Source organism: Henckelia pumila, chromosome 3 (assembly GCF_033568475.1).
Source record: "Henckelia pumila isolate YLH828 chromosome 3, ASM3356847v2, whole genome shotgun sequence".
NCBI lineage: Eukaryota > Viridiplantae > Streptophyta > Magnoliopsida > Lamiales > Gesneriaceae > Henckelia > Henckelia pumila.
In genome coordinates this window covers 47,046,926-47,063,160 of record NC_133122.1, presented here as the reverse complement: position 1 = coordinate 47,063,160, position 16,235 = coordinate 47,046,926, and the positions used below count along the sequence as shown (strand labels likewise).

Sequence of the window (16,235 nt, the reverse complement as noted above, 5' to 3'; positions counted from 1 at the left end):
TCGCACGTGATCTTAGAAGGGCTAAATCCGTGACAACGTGCTATTTTCCTAAAATAATTAATAATAAGAATCTTAATATTAACGTTACGTGCTATTATTATTATTATTATTATTATTATTATTATTATTATTATACCCCAAAAGCACAAAATTCATTCAACGAACAATAGAGTTGTTACAATAAAAAACTAGTGTATCAATAATAAAGGTAGGAGCATCATAAAAAAAACACAAGGAATAGCATGAGAATTGGTCGTCCGAGCAAGTAAATGAGCAACCATATTCAATTGTTTCCGCACAAATTAAACTTTGTAAGTACTTTGTCTTGAAATATGGGAATAAAATTCTGCAATGCATGTTTTATGAACTGAATAGAGTTTTATGCATTCATTATTTAGGTAGGTCTCTTTAAAAAAAAAAACAAAAAAACAAAAAAGAAATCTGAAACTAATTTTGAAAAAAATTATAATAATTTTGTGCATAATTTATTGAATATTTTAGGGCATATTTGCAAAAAACTATACTTTTGTAAATCTGAAAATTTATAAATCATGAAAAAAGTAAGAAAAAATCAATAACGAGTAATATTTGATAAATAAATGACTCTGATACTTTTTTTTCTTTTGTAGAAATGGAATCAGATTATGTTCTTTACCATATTTCGAATACTTATTAGAGGTCAAAATTAAACCAACATAAATAGCTTCTTAAGTGCTACTTAAAACTTGGAATTTTAATTTATAAAGGCAAACAAGGCAGGCACTAAATCTCATTCAAGTTTGGGAAACCATGTTAATTCACAAATCCTTTGGATCTAATTTTGCATGCCCTTGTTTAAATTCACCGCAACTCATCATAAACAACCATAAATTTCGTGTACAAAATCGCCGTTTAAACTTATATAATATTCAATCCACATCCCATATATAAAAGCAACTTGTTCGTTTTTCATTCGTCTCAGTTAATTATGTGCTTATTCTTTTATCAATCTACCTATATAAATATAAATTAAATACATTTCTTATTTCCAAAATTTTTTTATATATTGTTATGACACTAATTAAATTAAACAAAGGTAAAGTACATATATTTTGTGAAATGTTTTTTTCCAATAAATTTTTAAATTAATTTGTGAGATAATATAGATATATCTATATGCGTTGGACCGTGAAGATGTTTAATTTAACAAAATGATTTCTAAAAGTGAGCATACATGCAAAGTAATCTTGGCCAAATCGACCTATTATATCAATCCCAAACTTAATTATATACTAGTATCTTCGTGAACGTAATGCCGCTGACAAATACGTGATTGCATAGTTTATTTGTTTGTTTGTTTGTTTTTTTTTAAATATTTGTGTTTATTATATTTTGATTATTATCTAAATGGCAATAATGCAACTATGTAAAATGTAATTTGTAGGAAATATAATGTAACTTTTTACTAAATTGATATAACGTAGTAATTTATGTTTTCATACATTTTTAATGATTTTTAGTTGAAAAACATATTTACCTGCACATTTATCATTTAAATAATGTATAATTTGAACGACACTTTTAGTAATATTTACAGCTTCTAAGTTCTGAAAAACGATTACGATTTTTTTTAACAAATTTATTAAGGAAAAAAAATTTATAATCACATTTTTTTAAAAGATTACAAATATTTTCTTAACATATAAAAAATAAATTGCTTGAGACTGTTGTAAAAGTGGAGTAATCGTGTCGATGAAATATATATCATCTGATACTGAGATTTCAATTATCAGTTTGAGAATAAAATATCGTGTTCGAATTCCAATTATAACAAGTTCATCCTCGACCCAATTTTTTTTCTTCCCAAAAAAAAAGTGTATTAGTCATGGTTCAAAATTCAAAGTCACGTCACATGGGCTCATTTACAGTTAATTGACGCGATAGGCAATGAAAATGAGGGACTATAAATTTGGTGCTAACGATCTCACATGTAAGGCAATAAGAGAGGCACATTAACATTTAATTGAGTCCCAAATAATTCCACTGCTTTAGTCACAAACCAGTCAATGTTATAGCATATGCACTTGTCTTATCCTTGGGAATTAATATTCAGTTTACGCTAGAATCGTAGAGTTTCGGGCCAAGAGTACAACTTAGGGCCCGTTTGTGTTTTTTTATAATTAATAAAGTGTTTGGATGATAAAATAAGTGTTTAAAAAAAATAATTTTTTAAGCCAAAATTAAAGCTTTTTCAAAAGCAAAAAATTATAGCTTAAAAAACATTTTTTTAAAACAAAAATCTACCAAATTAAAACGGATCCTTAATATGCTTTACAGTTTCAAATTTATATTCAAAGAAAAATGCATTTGAATGACACAACAAAACTTAAATCGATGCGCCTCCCAATATAAGACGAGTTCAAAACCATCGAATCTCAACAACTTAAATATATATATATATTTTTTGCTGATATATATATATATATATATATATATATATTTTTTTTTTATCAATCCAACTCATTTAAGTTTTGCTGTGTCACAACCTTAAATTAATGAAAATGTGTGCCTCCCACGAGGCCCTTCCTGATCAAATTCAATACAGGAACACTCCAAAACAAATAATGCTAGAACTTGTGGGAGTCGTGGAATCCGGCGTGCAAGAAAAAGAGCCATCTAGAAATGAATGTAAGTACTAACATTGGGATGGTAGCCTGAGTTTGATGCTGGTAATCAGAATTCAGAGCCTTGAGCTCTTTCTCCTAGCCTGTTACGCATTTAGCGAACCCTTTTCGGATCATGGTCAGATCATCAGGGACTGAAGGATGTTGTTCCTATATAGACTATAGAGTCTCAATGTAATCATGCAGCAGAATGAAAAAACGCCACAACCATACACAGTTACACCGCATGCAAGCATCATGGTTTGACAGAAGGCCACGATAAGTTGAATTGTTGCCGTGCTCATGTGATCTATTAATTTCACACCTACAAAAAAATTTGAATAGTATTTGCAACTTTGTGATTCATGCATAGTTTCTAGCCAAGAAATATAGTGTAACTTGCCATCTTCCAATTCTTGTCAGTTACAACTAATATATAGCATATATATAAACAATCTGCAGCAGACTCTACCAAACAGGTATTGCCATCACTAGTTCAAAAATCAAAATAAAATTTCAATGACATGGTTAGATGCATAATGTGAATAGCTTTTAATCAAAACTAAATCCCACGCGGAAACTACGGCACATGCAAACTCCCATTCAAATGCCGTACAGCTTGTCTAACTGCATGAAGAGCCATTTTCTTCACCTCCAGATTGTCTTCCTTGGCCGAGTGTTTTTGGGGAAGAATGCGGAGTTCCTCGGTCAATCTTACACACTCTTGGATGTTTTCTGGTGAGACAAAGCCAAGGGAAACATTTATGCATGACTTTAGATTCCTGACTTGATATGGACAGCCAGCAGGTATGAGAACTGCATCACCTGATTTCTGAACAAATGTCCATGGTTCGATTCCATATTCCTCCTTGAGTCTACTTTTGTGCTCATTAGTCAAGTAAACGGTTTGATCATGAATAGGATGGACAACCTGTTGCAATGGCTTGCAATACAAGTGTCTGAACTCCTTGTAGTGCCTCTTCACATATTCCTCCAGTTTCGGTACATCTTGCCTCCTAAAAATATCCCAGAGAACACCACCCTCGTCGTCTGCAAGACACTCAAACACATCTCCTGAATGAGAAGTACCATCACCATCATTTCTTTTACATTCTTCTTTATGACAATTTTCAATACATTCAGAACTGTTATTTTTCATCATTTCCTCTGCATTACGAGATTTTACAACAGCTTCATTGGCAGAGCAAGCCTCAGTGACATTATCTTGCCTATCTGAGGCATCAGCATCATTCTTGGCTACATTAAGGCATATTGGGTCCCCTGCATAACTGCCTTTTTCATCACGGACCTTCTCATCTGGTTTTTCCAATTTTGTGTTTCCCTTTGCAAGATTAGAAATTTCTATTTCGTTATCTCTAATCCTCAAATGAGAATTCTCCAAGACCTGGGAAGAAGCCTTTTCGTTCAACCTGGATGATCCAATATCACTGGGTTGCTGATTTTCGTATATTGTGTTTAATCTCCGACTATCTCCATACAGTTCTCTTTCATCCTGGGCAGCAAACTTCTTCTGCAATTCTTTTATTCTCTGAAGCTTGATAGGTGCAAAGAAGACTGACTGAGAATGGGTCAGTACATTCACAGTGTCAAACATATCACAATGCAGTTTGGTGACAGAATCCCCCCGTCCCAACTCTGGAGCAAATCCGTAAGCAATACATGTCTTTGGCCCCATATCTGGCTTCAGACATCTGGAAGGAAGTTTAACAGCAAGGTTTAAGTACCCACTGCGAGGATGCGTGTATTCCTTGAAAGGCAAGCAGCTGAGAAACTCGACACCATGGCGAGGTAGCCGCTCTTCAAACAAGTTTGATGGAGGCCAGTCTTTCAACTTAAGAATCTCGGGCCAACCACTAGAATCAATTCGTCCTTCTGAATACCCTTTGAAAAACCTGTGCATATTTATGTCGAACTCATACCAGTCCCAGCAATTTATAGCAGACACATCAAGTAGTTTTTCATGCTTGGCATGTGTTATCTGACGGAAAGCACGCCACATTACCATGGGCTCCCAGCTCAGACCAAACGTTGTTTCAAGCACATCATTAACAATTACCGGTTGACCTGTAGACCAATGCCGTTGAAAATGCATCAAATCAGTACGCTGAAGGTCTTTGGCGGTTGGATTGTATAAAAAATTATCCTGTGAATTTTTCCGAGATGCAGCTTTGCGGGATGTGTTCCTGTTAGAATTTTCACCAACACTGTTTAAACAAGAACACTCCTGCTCAAAAATTTGCGGCACATTCTCAAGATCTTGGGTCTGGGCTATTTCTTCCACTTCCAGCAACAATTTGGAGACCCAATTACATGGGAACATGCCTTTCAATTCAAGAATCCCTTCACTGCAGCCGCCAATCTCCTGGGGTGGGCATGGGATGGCACTTGTTTCCGTAGATTTCCGTATATGTTTGAGCACGCTTAGATCCCTGGTGACAGTATCAACCACTTTACCACAAGTCTTATTGCTTGCTGAGGTAGCACCATTTAAATCAACGGCATCCCTGGTATTAGTTTTGCAACAAGATGTCTTCTCATTCATGGAAATATTACCATGCATGCATCCAACTTTCTGAAGAGTATGATAAGGCATGACCACTTCCTTATCACCTCCTTGTTGAAATCCATCCCGAAGCTCCCTGCAACAAGTGAGGCACAGATTGTACGAGCACCGTGGGCAGCTTCGATGAAAATCAACAATAGATGTCTTACAGTTGTCACAGTAAATTTTCTCATTCAACTCACTGCGCGATTTCCCAAGTTCAATTTCTGAGGCTTGTAAACCTTGTATCTTGGCCTCCATTTCCTTCTCACACTCTTGTTCTGCATGTAGTTGTTTCAAGAAGGGCAGAAGCATTCGCAAAATGTATTTAGAGTACTGCATCTTCTCTGCACCACTGAATTCCAATTCCATATAGTTCAATCTCCTAAGTTGCCCATCCAATCGCAAGCAACTCTTGCAATTGCAGTTGTTACGACAAACAGGGCAAGCTTCGGCAAAATTCTCTTCCGACATCTGAGGATACCATCGAGTAATGCAAGGGATGCAATATCTCTTTGTCCTACATCTTATACATCGCACAACCTTCCCTTTATTATTCCTTTGGCACTGGTGGCACATGTTAGACTCTACTTTATTCCCATTTTCATCAATCTTAGCCTTGTGTTTTTGTGCATGACCTTTTTCCCCTCCAACATTTTTGTCTCCTCCTCTCTGCTCTTCTCCATTTTTCATTGGCTTTCTTCCCCGAAAACCTCTAGTCTGGCTACCCTCTTTCTCAATTTGTTCTTCTACCACAGTCTCATCATCAATCTCCCAATTTTTCTTCTTTCTCTTCTGCCCCCTTTTTGGCTTCTCCTTAGTTTTATCCACTTCCACCATCTCCCTATCACCCTGCCCACTTTTCACATCCTTCTTTCCCACACGAACCCTCTTCCTTTTCTTATGCTTCCTTCCCCTCAGTATTCTCCACTTCCATCCCATCAGCATCAAAACTTTCTCGATTTTCTCCTTTACCGGGAGGCAAGACCTCCTCCTTGGTTGTCTCAAGCTAAAAACACCATCCTTCATATAACTAGCCACATTTGCTTTCCACTTCACTTTTCCACTCAAATCTCCATTTTCCTCTTCTTTCCCCCTCCTACCCCTTTTCTTTCCCTCTTCTCCCTTGTCCCCTAGGTTATCAATCTTCATTCCATCTCTCTCAAGTTCTGCTTCCTCCTTTTCACCATTTTTTTCCCTCCCATCTTCCAACTCCTTTTGCAAAGTCTCCATATTTTCTTCCACTTCAGCCATTTTCTCCTCCATTAAACACAGTTCTTTCTCCTTTCCGCCACCACTATCATTATAAACATGCGAATAAAGTCCATTATCAATATCATTGTCACATATAATTTGAACTTTCTTCTCTGTTTCAACATAAAGCAAAGGCCTATAATGTGTATCACCAAGTAATAGATACGTCAACAAACATTTTTCTACGCTTAAATATATCGGGCCAACAATACGATCACAAATAAGGGTTGAATAACTGAATTTTAATTCAATCTCACTTCGCTCCAAACCACATTTTTGATAAACTTCATCTGTCAACCTCGAAATAGTTGCTTCACCATCACCAAAATTTATGGCTCCAAAGCCACCATTCAATCCCGAGCACCATTCCGGTTCTCCATGCTCGTTGTTCTTCCATTTCCCGTCGTACCGAAACACCACAATGATCTGGGTCATTATTTCTGTTTTTTTAAAGAACTATGCCTGAAAGTTTTAACGCGAAACAAATTAAAAAAAAAAATCACTCAAACCAAGATTAGCAAATATGATTGAGTTCCTGATCATCAAATTAAGTGGCGACTCTGCCGCTGTATGATGATTATTCGTTTACCATAAAATAACCCAAAAAAAAAAAAGGTTTTAGCAGAAACTATACATACAATGATAATCGGAGAGTGGGTCGGTGCCGCCGGAGTAAAAAAAAAAACCTCGATCACCGCCTACGAACTGTCGGTACCACTGCCGCATTTCACCGCACACAATCCCTCCTTTTGCAGTTTGCACACTTCTCTTATTCAGGTTCAAACGAGACAGTAGACACTATGACAGAGATTTTTTTTGTAATTATAATTATTTGAAGAAATCCAGCATAGTTAATTTTTTTATTTATAATATACTATTTATAAAGATATTTTAAAATAAAAATGTTGTCGTTTTTTTTAAAAAAAATTTTGAGGAAAATGAATGTTGTTTTAAATATTGAAATGTTCAAGTTCTTTTAATAATTTTTTTTTACAATCGAAATTTCAAACGTTTTGGAAAATTTATGATACATTTACTTTTTTTTAGAGAAAAACGTAATTCTAAAATTTTCACAAATTTTATATATGATTATGTACCAAATTTGAAATTTCATCGTTATCACTATTTTTTAACTTAAATTAATTTTTTTTTGTTTAAATTATTGATATTCTAATGGAAACAAAGCCTTATATCATCTATTATATCTCAATGCATCAACATCATATCATATCTTATTATTTTTCGGAAATTTACTTTCAACTTTTAATTTAAATTTAATTGTACACATAATGCATTGAAATTCATCTTTTTTATTAATAATATATTCCAAAAAAATCATAAATGTTATATATTATAATATTTCAATTTTTGGTTCAAATTTTTAAATTTGGAATCACTACATCTTAGTTTAAATTAAATATATTTCTGCGCAAATTTTTATTAACGCTATATATGATAATGTACCAACTTTCGAGAATGAATTTCTCCCAAAGTTTGAAGCTAGATGAAGGCAAGCGAGAAAAACTCATTATATCAACAAAATTTGAAATTCGATCGAATGTTAACTTCACATTTTAATTTTATTTTTTTTGTGTTAATATATAAATGTGAATATTTTCATCAATGATATATGATAATGAACCAATTTCTGGATCAAAATTTGAAATTTACTCAAATTTTATCGTGACTTTTTAATTTCAATTAAGTTCTTGTGTCCATATAAAAATTTTAATAAATATTAATATGATAATATGCCAAATTTCAATTTTCAAAATTTGACTTTCATCTCATCTTGTCACTATTTTAAATTTCAGTTAGATATTTTTTACATGTATTAGTGAAAATTTTCATAGAAACTGTACATGATAAAAATAATGCTAAATTTACAAAAATATGTCGTACAACAATATTTTTTTATCAAAATTATATTGTGATATTTTGTATTTAATATGTAATTATATTTAATTAAATAAATTTTTTATATTAAATTTTTTTGGTGTAAATTATTGCTCAAATTAAGTTGGTTGTACTTGTAGCATTACTTATGCTGTGAACATTTATATGATAATGATCCAATTTTTGCTTCAAAAGTTAAAATTTGATTGAATATTACCATTATTTAAATTTTGTGTTAATATATATATATATATATATATATATATATATATATATATTTGAATATTTTCATAAATGATTGACACAAGTTGTCGACATATTAAATACTACTCAATATATAACAATATTATAATATCTAGAGTTATAGACCATGTAGGATTAAAATAAATAAAAAAATCGAACTTAATTTGTAGAATCAATATAAGTTGTAGAGGTTAATTATGGTTTCCACGTAAAAGCAAAATATAAATAAAATAAAAAATAAAATAAAATAAAAAGAAACTTGTTGTAACTTTGATAGAAATTGAAGGCCCTAGCCTGCGCCATGCACGGACTCTACGTCTTCTTTCTTAATCTTTTTTTTTTCTTCTTCCAAATTTCTTCATAATTTCCTAAAAACACGAAAAGGAAAACAAATAAATCATAAGTGCGTGTCGGATATATTTCGCTTTACAAAAATCAGAATAAAAATTTAATTACCTACCTACTTACATACCTTATAATAATTTATATAGTCGAGAAAGACTTTGAAGCAGCGAGCAAAACTCTGATACAGCACAGCAATATAAGAGAAGTCTGCATGAAGAGAAGCAGAGAAAACCATACCATGATACAACAGAACAAAATACATCGATGATCGATTAATACTGTAATTGTAATAACTTTAGTGAAAATATATTTTTTGGTCCAGTAACTTTACTCATTTTGGGTTTTGATCCATTAACTATTTCGATGTGGGTTTTGGTACACTAACTTTTCATTTTCATTGATTTTTGGTTCAATTGCATACATGTCAACTTTTGACTGGTTCACATCATCATTTTGGCCCAATCATAAGTTGACACGTATGCAGTTGGATCAAAAATCACTGAGAATGAAAAGTTAGTGTACCAAAACCCACATCGAAAAAGTTAATGGACCAAAACCAAAATATGGACAAATTAATGGACCAAAAAACTTATTGAAACAACAACTACTAATAATAAATGCGGAATTTTTTTTTTAAAAAAATACTAATTAAAATAGATGTACATACATGCCCATACATATATGCACAAAAATAAACAGATTTAAAAATAGCTCAAATAAAATGCAACATTTAATAGAGTAAATGTCTGAGTCATGCATTAAATAAAAATGATGTTCTAAACAATTGAATAAAAGTTTGCATGCACTGAAAATATTTCAATAAAAATATATATACTAGTACCAACGACTGAAAATGAATAAAAAAAACGACATGTTTAATATTCCATAAAAACATAATCATGAAGACTCAGACGACAGCCGCGGAGGATCACTGCATGCCCACTCATATGTCCTCGCCTCCGGTGGGTACTATGTCCTCTACGTACTCACCTGCACAATACCAGTGTAGTGAGCCTAAAAGCCCAACATGCTAACATAACAAGATTTTAAATAATTTAAATACTTTAATACTAATACATACCATATACATGAATGAGCATGCTTAAAATAATATCATGACATAACATAACTTAAATTAACTTAAATATCATAATCATACATAATACATAAACATTGTTGAGCAAATTATTTTCTAACATCGCATGGTTGTATCCATAGTGTAACCTTAAATCATACATTAAATACTGATCAGCGTGGAAACCAACGTACGTGGCGGTGACGAATCACCTCTTAAATTGGCAGTAAACTGCCCTTCAATAGTTCACATATGGGGACGAATCCCCCTCAAATTGTCACACTACTTCAACTTCCACATAAAAATGATTTTTCTTTTGCTCAACCTTAAACATTAAAACATGCATAAAAATTATTTCATGAATGCATGTACTTAATTAAAATGTGTGTCCTTCATATAAATTTAATTCGAATGGAGTGTCCCTGTAGCTCTAACTCCAGCTCTCGAATGACACTAGAGGTAGTAATAATCTGTCCTGACGGCATAGTGACATCATAACCACTGTTGGCAATCTCCGGTGTGATGCCTATCCGTCTGATGAACTCTAGGGAGATAAACGAATGCGTAGCCCCTGAATCTAGCAATGCAAACGTGGAGTTACCTCTAACTAGAATTCTCCCTGCACGCAGAAAATTCCCAACAATTTCATGCCACTACTAAACTTTCCCCCAACGAGACACTAATAACCCTTAATTCTAATCACAAGTAAAACATGCTTCTTATTCTAACATGCAGATAGATAACCCAAATAACAACAATTTCGCAAGAAAACTAGATTCTTAACCAAAGGAAAAAAATTGTAAAATACTAAGGATAAGATATACCGGTGATCAAGGAGGTGTCTGGGTCTGCCTCCTCTGCCTGCATGACGAACACTCTACCAGCCATGTTCTTCTTCCTCGGGCAGTTAGCTATCTGGTGCCCTGGCTCCCTGCAGTGGTAACAAACTCTTGCTCCCAACAGACAAAGTCCCGAATGCATCTTCTGACACTTCGGGCAAGTAGGAAAACCTATAGCATTAGGGGCCCCGCCCCTCTGCTGCTGTGGCCTCTGCTGCTGCGGCCTCTGCTGCGGATTCGGGCCCTTAGCCGGCCGAGTAAACTGCTTCTTCGCAGGAGGCTGCGAAGATGGTCGCTGATACCCCGACTGAATCTGTCTCTTCCCCTGCTGCTCTCGCTGCATCTCTCTCCTACCCTCCTCTGACCTCAGTGCTCTACTAACTGCCACCTCATATGTAGCGACGTCCATCATACGTACGTCGTGCTTGATATCCGCTCTCAGTCCCTCCACAAACTGCCTCATCTTCTCCGGTGGACTGTCTGCAATCAGAGGCACAAAATGACAGCCCCTCTCGAACTGGCTCACGTACTCAACCACTGACCTGTCCCCCTGTCGGAGACTCATAAACTCCCGGATCATGCGACTCCTCACATCCTCCGTGAAATACTTGGCGTAGAAGACACGCCTGAACTCCACCCAAGACAGTGTAGGGAGGTGTACTCCCCTGACAGCACCCTCCCACCAAAGAGCTGCGTCTCCCCTCAACATATACGTCGCACAGTTCACCTTGTCCGCATCTGTGATCCCCATATATGCAAAGATGGACTCCAAAGAACGAATCCACCCCTCAGCCACCAATGGATCGGTGGTACCAAGGAACTCCTTCGGCCCCTTCTTCTGGAACCGCTCAGCTACGTCCTCCTCATGGGACATTTTGGGACGTGAAGCCTGGTGCTCTAACAGAGCAGTAACTCCTGCCATCAAAGTAGCATTGGCCTGCTCCAATGCTGCAAGTGGGTTCTGCGGAGGTGGAGGTGGAGGTGTAGATTCCCCACGTCTGTTCATCGGTCTGGGAGGCATTCTGCACCACCACATATTTCTTTACGTAAATCGCCATGCATAACTAAGTAATTAAAAATTTTCTGCTAACATAAATGCTTAAGTCTTAAACATGATACTACTAGATCATACTAAAAGCAATTAAAACTTACAGACCGGTAGCGTGGATTTCTGAGCTCGCATAGCAGTGATGACCCCACCAAGAACGCGTCTCTGATACCAATTGAAACAACTACTACTAATAATAAATGCGGAATTTTTTTTTTAAATACTAATTAAAATAGATGTACATACATGCCCATACATATATGCACAAAAATAAACAGATTTAAAAATAGCTCAAATAAAATGCAACATTTAATAGAGTAAATGTCTGAGTCATGCATTAAATAAAAATGATATTCTAAACAATTGAATAAAAGTTTGCATGCACTGAAAATATTTCAATAAAAATATATATACTAGTACCAACCACTGAAAATGAATAAAAAGAACGACATGTTTAATATTCCATAAAAACATAATCATGAAGACTCAGACGACGGCCGCGGGGGATCACTGCATGCCCACTCATATGTCCTCGCCTCCGGTGGGTACTATGTCCTCTACGTACTCACCTGCACAATACCAGTGTAGTGAGCCTAGAAGCCCAACATGCTAACATAACAAGGATTTAAAATAATTTAAATCACTTTAATACTAATACATACCATATACATGAATGAGCATGCTTAAAATAATATCATGACATAACATAACTTAAATTAACTTAAATATCATAATCATACATAATACATAAACATTGTTGAGCAAATTATTTTCTAACATCGCATGGTTGTATCCATAGTGTAACCTTAAATCATACATTAAATACTGATCAGTGTGGAAACCAACGTACGTGGCGGTGACGAATCACCTCTTAAATTGGCAGTAAACTGCCCTTCAATAGTTCACATATGGGGACGAATCCCCCTCAAATTGTCACACTACTTCAACTTCCAACATAAAAATGATTTTTCTTTTGCTCAACCTTAAACATTAAATCATGCATAAAAATTATTTCATGAATGCATGTACTTAATTAAAATGTGTGTCCTTCATATATATTTAATTTAATTTTTATACTAACATATAAATACTAAAATAACTTCATGCATAAAATAATTAAATATATATTTAGGACACATGCAATTTCTCATGGATTGTACTGAACTGCTGGCCCTAACACTCAAGCCCATTTACTTAAATCTGGCCCATTAACACTGAGACTGACCCATTAACATACTTAAGCCCAACAATACATTACTAAGCCCAATTAATTAATTAAAGCCCATTAAAACACTCCTGGCCCAATAACAACTTATTCTGGCCCAATAAAGACTTATTCTGGCCCAATGGGCCCTAAAGCCCAAAGAATGGCCCAATAACTTCCATGGGCCCCCCAAGGCCCATAAAAATTAGTGGACTCACTTAATTAATTTAATTAAGCCCAATAATAATTAAATTTAACCCAAATAATTAAATGGAACCCAAATCATTTTATTACCAATTAATTGGCCCAAAAATCAATTAAATCATAAAATACTTTAAAATTAAAAAAACTCGAGTCCGGCCCACCTAATCCGGACTCGGACCAACTTAACCCGACCCACTATCCTACTGACCCGACCCGGACCAGACCACGAACCCAGCCCAACCCGTGACCCCCTCCCTTGCTTCCTCTCGGCCGCGAGCACCAGCCCTTCTAGGGCTGCTGCCGCCCTGCTCCGGCCGCCCCTGGCCGGAGCCCTGCCGCCCAGACGTAGCCCATGTCTGGGCGGTCCAAACCTGACCCTAGCCCTGACCCCATGCAGCCCATGCACCGAGCCCAGCACCCACTTCCATCAAATCCTAATCTGCGCCCCCTAGACCCGATCTCCTCTTGTAGCTTTTCTGGGCTCGATTGGCTCGAACCACTCGAGCCACTCGAGTCTAGACCACCCTCACACATCCTAGGTAGCCCTGACCAGCAGCTAGGCACGCCATGGAGGAAGAAAACGTGAGCATGAATGAAGAACACACACGATCGAGCACCAAGAACAAAACCAATTAGATTTCGGAAAAACTCAAGAACAATTCGACGCATACACGACACACACATAATATTCACTGATATGGTGCGAAAAAGAGGAATAAAAACATGTCTTGCACCGTCGGTTGAAGAGAAACAAATGTAGATGACGATTCCGGGACGACGATTTAACTTGAAAACCTCAAGAACCGGGGCTATGGAGTCTTCTTGGAGGCTGCTGATCGGTCGAAGAAGAAATGAAGGAGAGGGGGTGGCGGCTGTGTGAGAGTGATCGGGTGAGAGGTTTGGGTAGAATAGGTTTAGGTTTTTAATTTAATTAAAAGTAGGTTTTAGGATAATAAAAATATTAATAAGGGTTTTTAAATATAAAATATATAACTTAAAAAACTCTCATTAAGAAGTAAAATCTGATAACTAAAATTAAAATCCCGAAATATATAATTAAGGGAATTTTAAAAATAATTAAAAGTCACTATTTTGGCTAAATTTGAATAAAAACGGACTCCTAAAATTATATAAAATTAAATACTAACATTTTTGAGGTAATAAAATTCAAAATAGTATTTTTGGGCTAAATTGGATAGAAAGTTGTCATCTCGTCCGTCCACGGTCCCGTTTACGCGATAAAATAATTCAAATACCAATAATTCATAAAAATCACTAATTATGGGTTAAATAATTTAAATCATGCACAAATAATTCACATAATAATTTAACCCATAATCTAAAATTTTAAATAAATAAATTTTCTAATTATGCATGCGAATTCACATATTTAAAATACCGGGTGTTACACTTATTTTCCCATAACTTTATAACACTTATAAAAAAAAATAGAATACCTGAATGAAGTAGAATCCCTCCTCTCTCTTAAGAGATATTGTCTCATGCGTTCCTTCTGAAATAATTCTGAAATAAATCTTTCATCATCTTCTGACATATTTCTCCACTCTGCTTAGGATTGAATTGAATACACAAGTAACACAACACAATGGGAGGGGGATCGAGCTATTTATAATAATTTATTCATAGAATATGAATTTCACTTGGATTCTTATTATCTATATCTAAATAATTTCTCCTTATCTATTCCTAGCTATATGATCTCTCTCATGCCTTATCAAATTAAATTTAATTTTAAATCACGTTTTCCCAAAATCATGGGATATATATATATATATATATATATATATATATATATATATATATATATAACTTGGATTCTTATTATCTATATCTAAATAATTTCTCCTTATCTATTCCTAGCTATATGATCTCTCTCATGCCTTATCAAATTAAATTAAATTTTAAATCACGTTTTCCCAAAATCATGGGATATATATATATATATATATATATACATATATGACAAAGTATAGATATATATACTATTATTTGAGATCGATGATTAAGATAATATAATTATGACAAAAAGTATTCATCTATATCTATATCTATATTATATATAAAAGTGGAGTTTTTGCCATTTTTAGTAAAATCACGTCAAAAATTTTAAGCTAAAAAAGTAAAAAAACTTTACTTATTTCTATTTATATGTTAAATTCCACAAAACACACTTTAACTCATAATCTAACTCTTTCCAAGTACCGTAAATTTTTTTCTTTATATTGCAACACTATCTATAATAAAGCAATTAATTTTGGAAATATTAAAATAAGAAACATTATATAATATCGCTAATTTATGAATGATATCGACCAATGAAAGATGGTTATAATGGTGGAAAATATCACAAGTATATGATTCAATCTCTTAATATTTTTTTCTAAATATATGACATTAAACTAAATATTAAAAAAAATCAATCAATCAAAATTCTTAATTTAATTTATAATCCAACCTTTACGCACAATTATGTTCAATCAAATACCAGCAAATTTGACATTCCATATTAGATTTAATTTAAGATTAAACTTTATACACGCTAAATAAAATTACAACTTTTACACACTTATTTATTCTTTATATTTACGCAACCTATACAATTACGTAGTTAGGGTTACATATAAGGAAAATTAAATTGTTTGGTATTCATACCATAATAATTTATTATATACAAATATATAGCCTATCATTCCTTATCATTAACTCAATATTTAGAACTGTTAAAGCAGGTAAACCGTTTTTTTTAATTATAAGGTACTATTATTTTTTATTTTATCATAATAATTAATATATTTCAGTACATACTAATAAATATATATTTTAAATTGTTTCAATTAATTTTTTGTGTCCGTATATATATATGAAAATTTTCATAAGTGATATACATGAAAATATATTCAA

General features: G+C 34.1%; 2 protein-coding genes across 2 annotated transcripts; both read right to left on the bottom strand.

Moving 5' to 3' along the window:
- Positions 1–3,015: 3,015 nt before the first annotated feature.
- On the bottom strand, positions 3,016–7,236 carry LOC140890856 (lysine-specific demethylase JMJ27-like). Its single transcript, XM_073298982.1, has 2 exons — positions 7,098–7,236; positions 3,016–6,921 (listed from the first exon to the last, which is right to left on the bottom strand). The coding sequence occupies exon 2, from the start codon at positions 6,892–6,894 to the stop codon at positions 3,223–3,225; it is 3,672 nt and encodes a 1,223-aa protein (XP_073155083.1). The 5' UTR covers positions 6,895–6,921; positions 7,098–7,236; the 3' UTR covers positions 3,016–3,222.
- A 2,650-nt stretch (positions 7,237–9,886) lies between these two features.
- On the bottom strand, positions 9,887–11,422 carry LOC140888650 (uncharacterized). The gene is made up of 2 exons (XM_073296349.1): positions 10,843–11,422; positions 9,887–9,933 (listed from the first exon to the last, which is right to left on the bottom strand). The coding sequence occupies exons 1-2, from the start codon at positions 11,420–11,422 to the stop codon at positions 9,887–9,889; spliced, it is 627 nt and encodes a 208-aa protein (XP_073152450.1).
- Between the last annotated feature and the right edge of the window lie 4,813 nt (positions 11,423–16,235).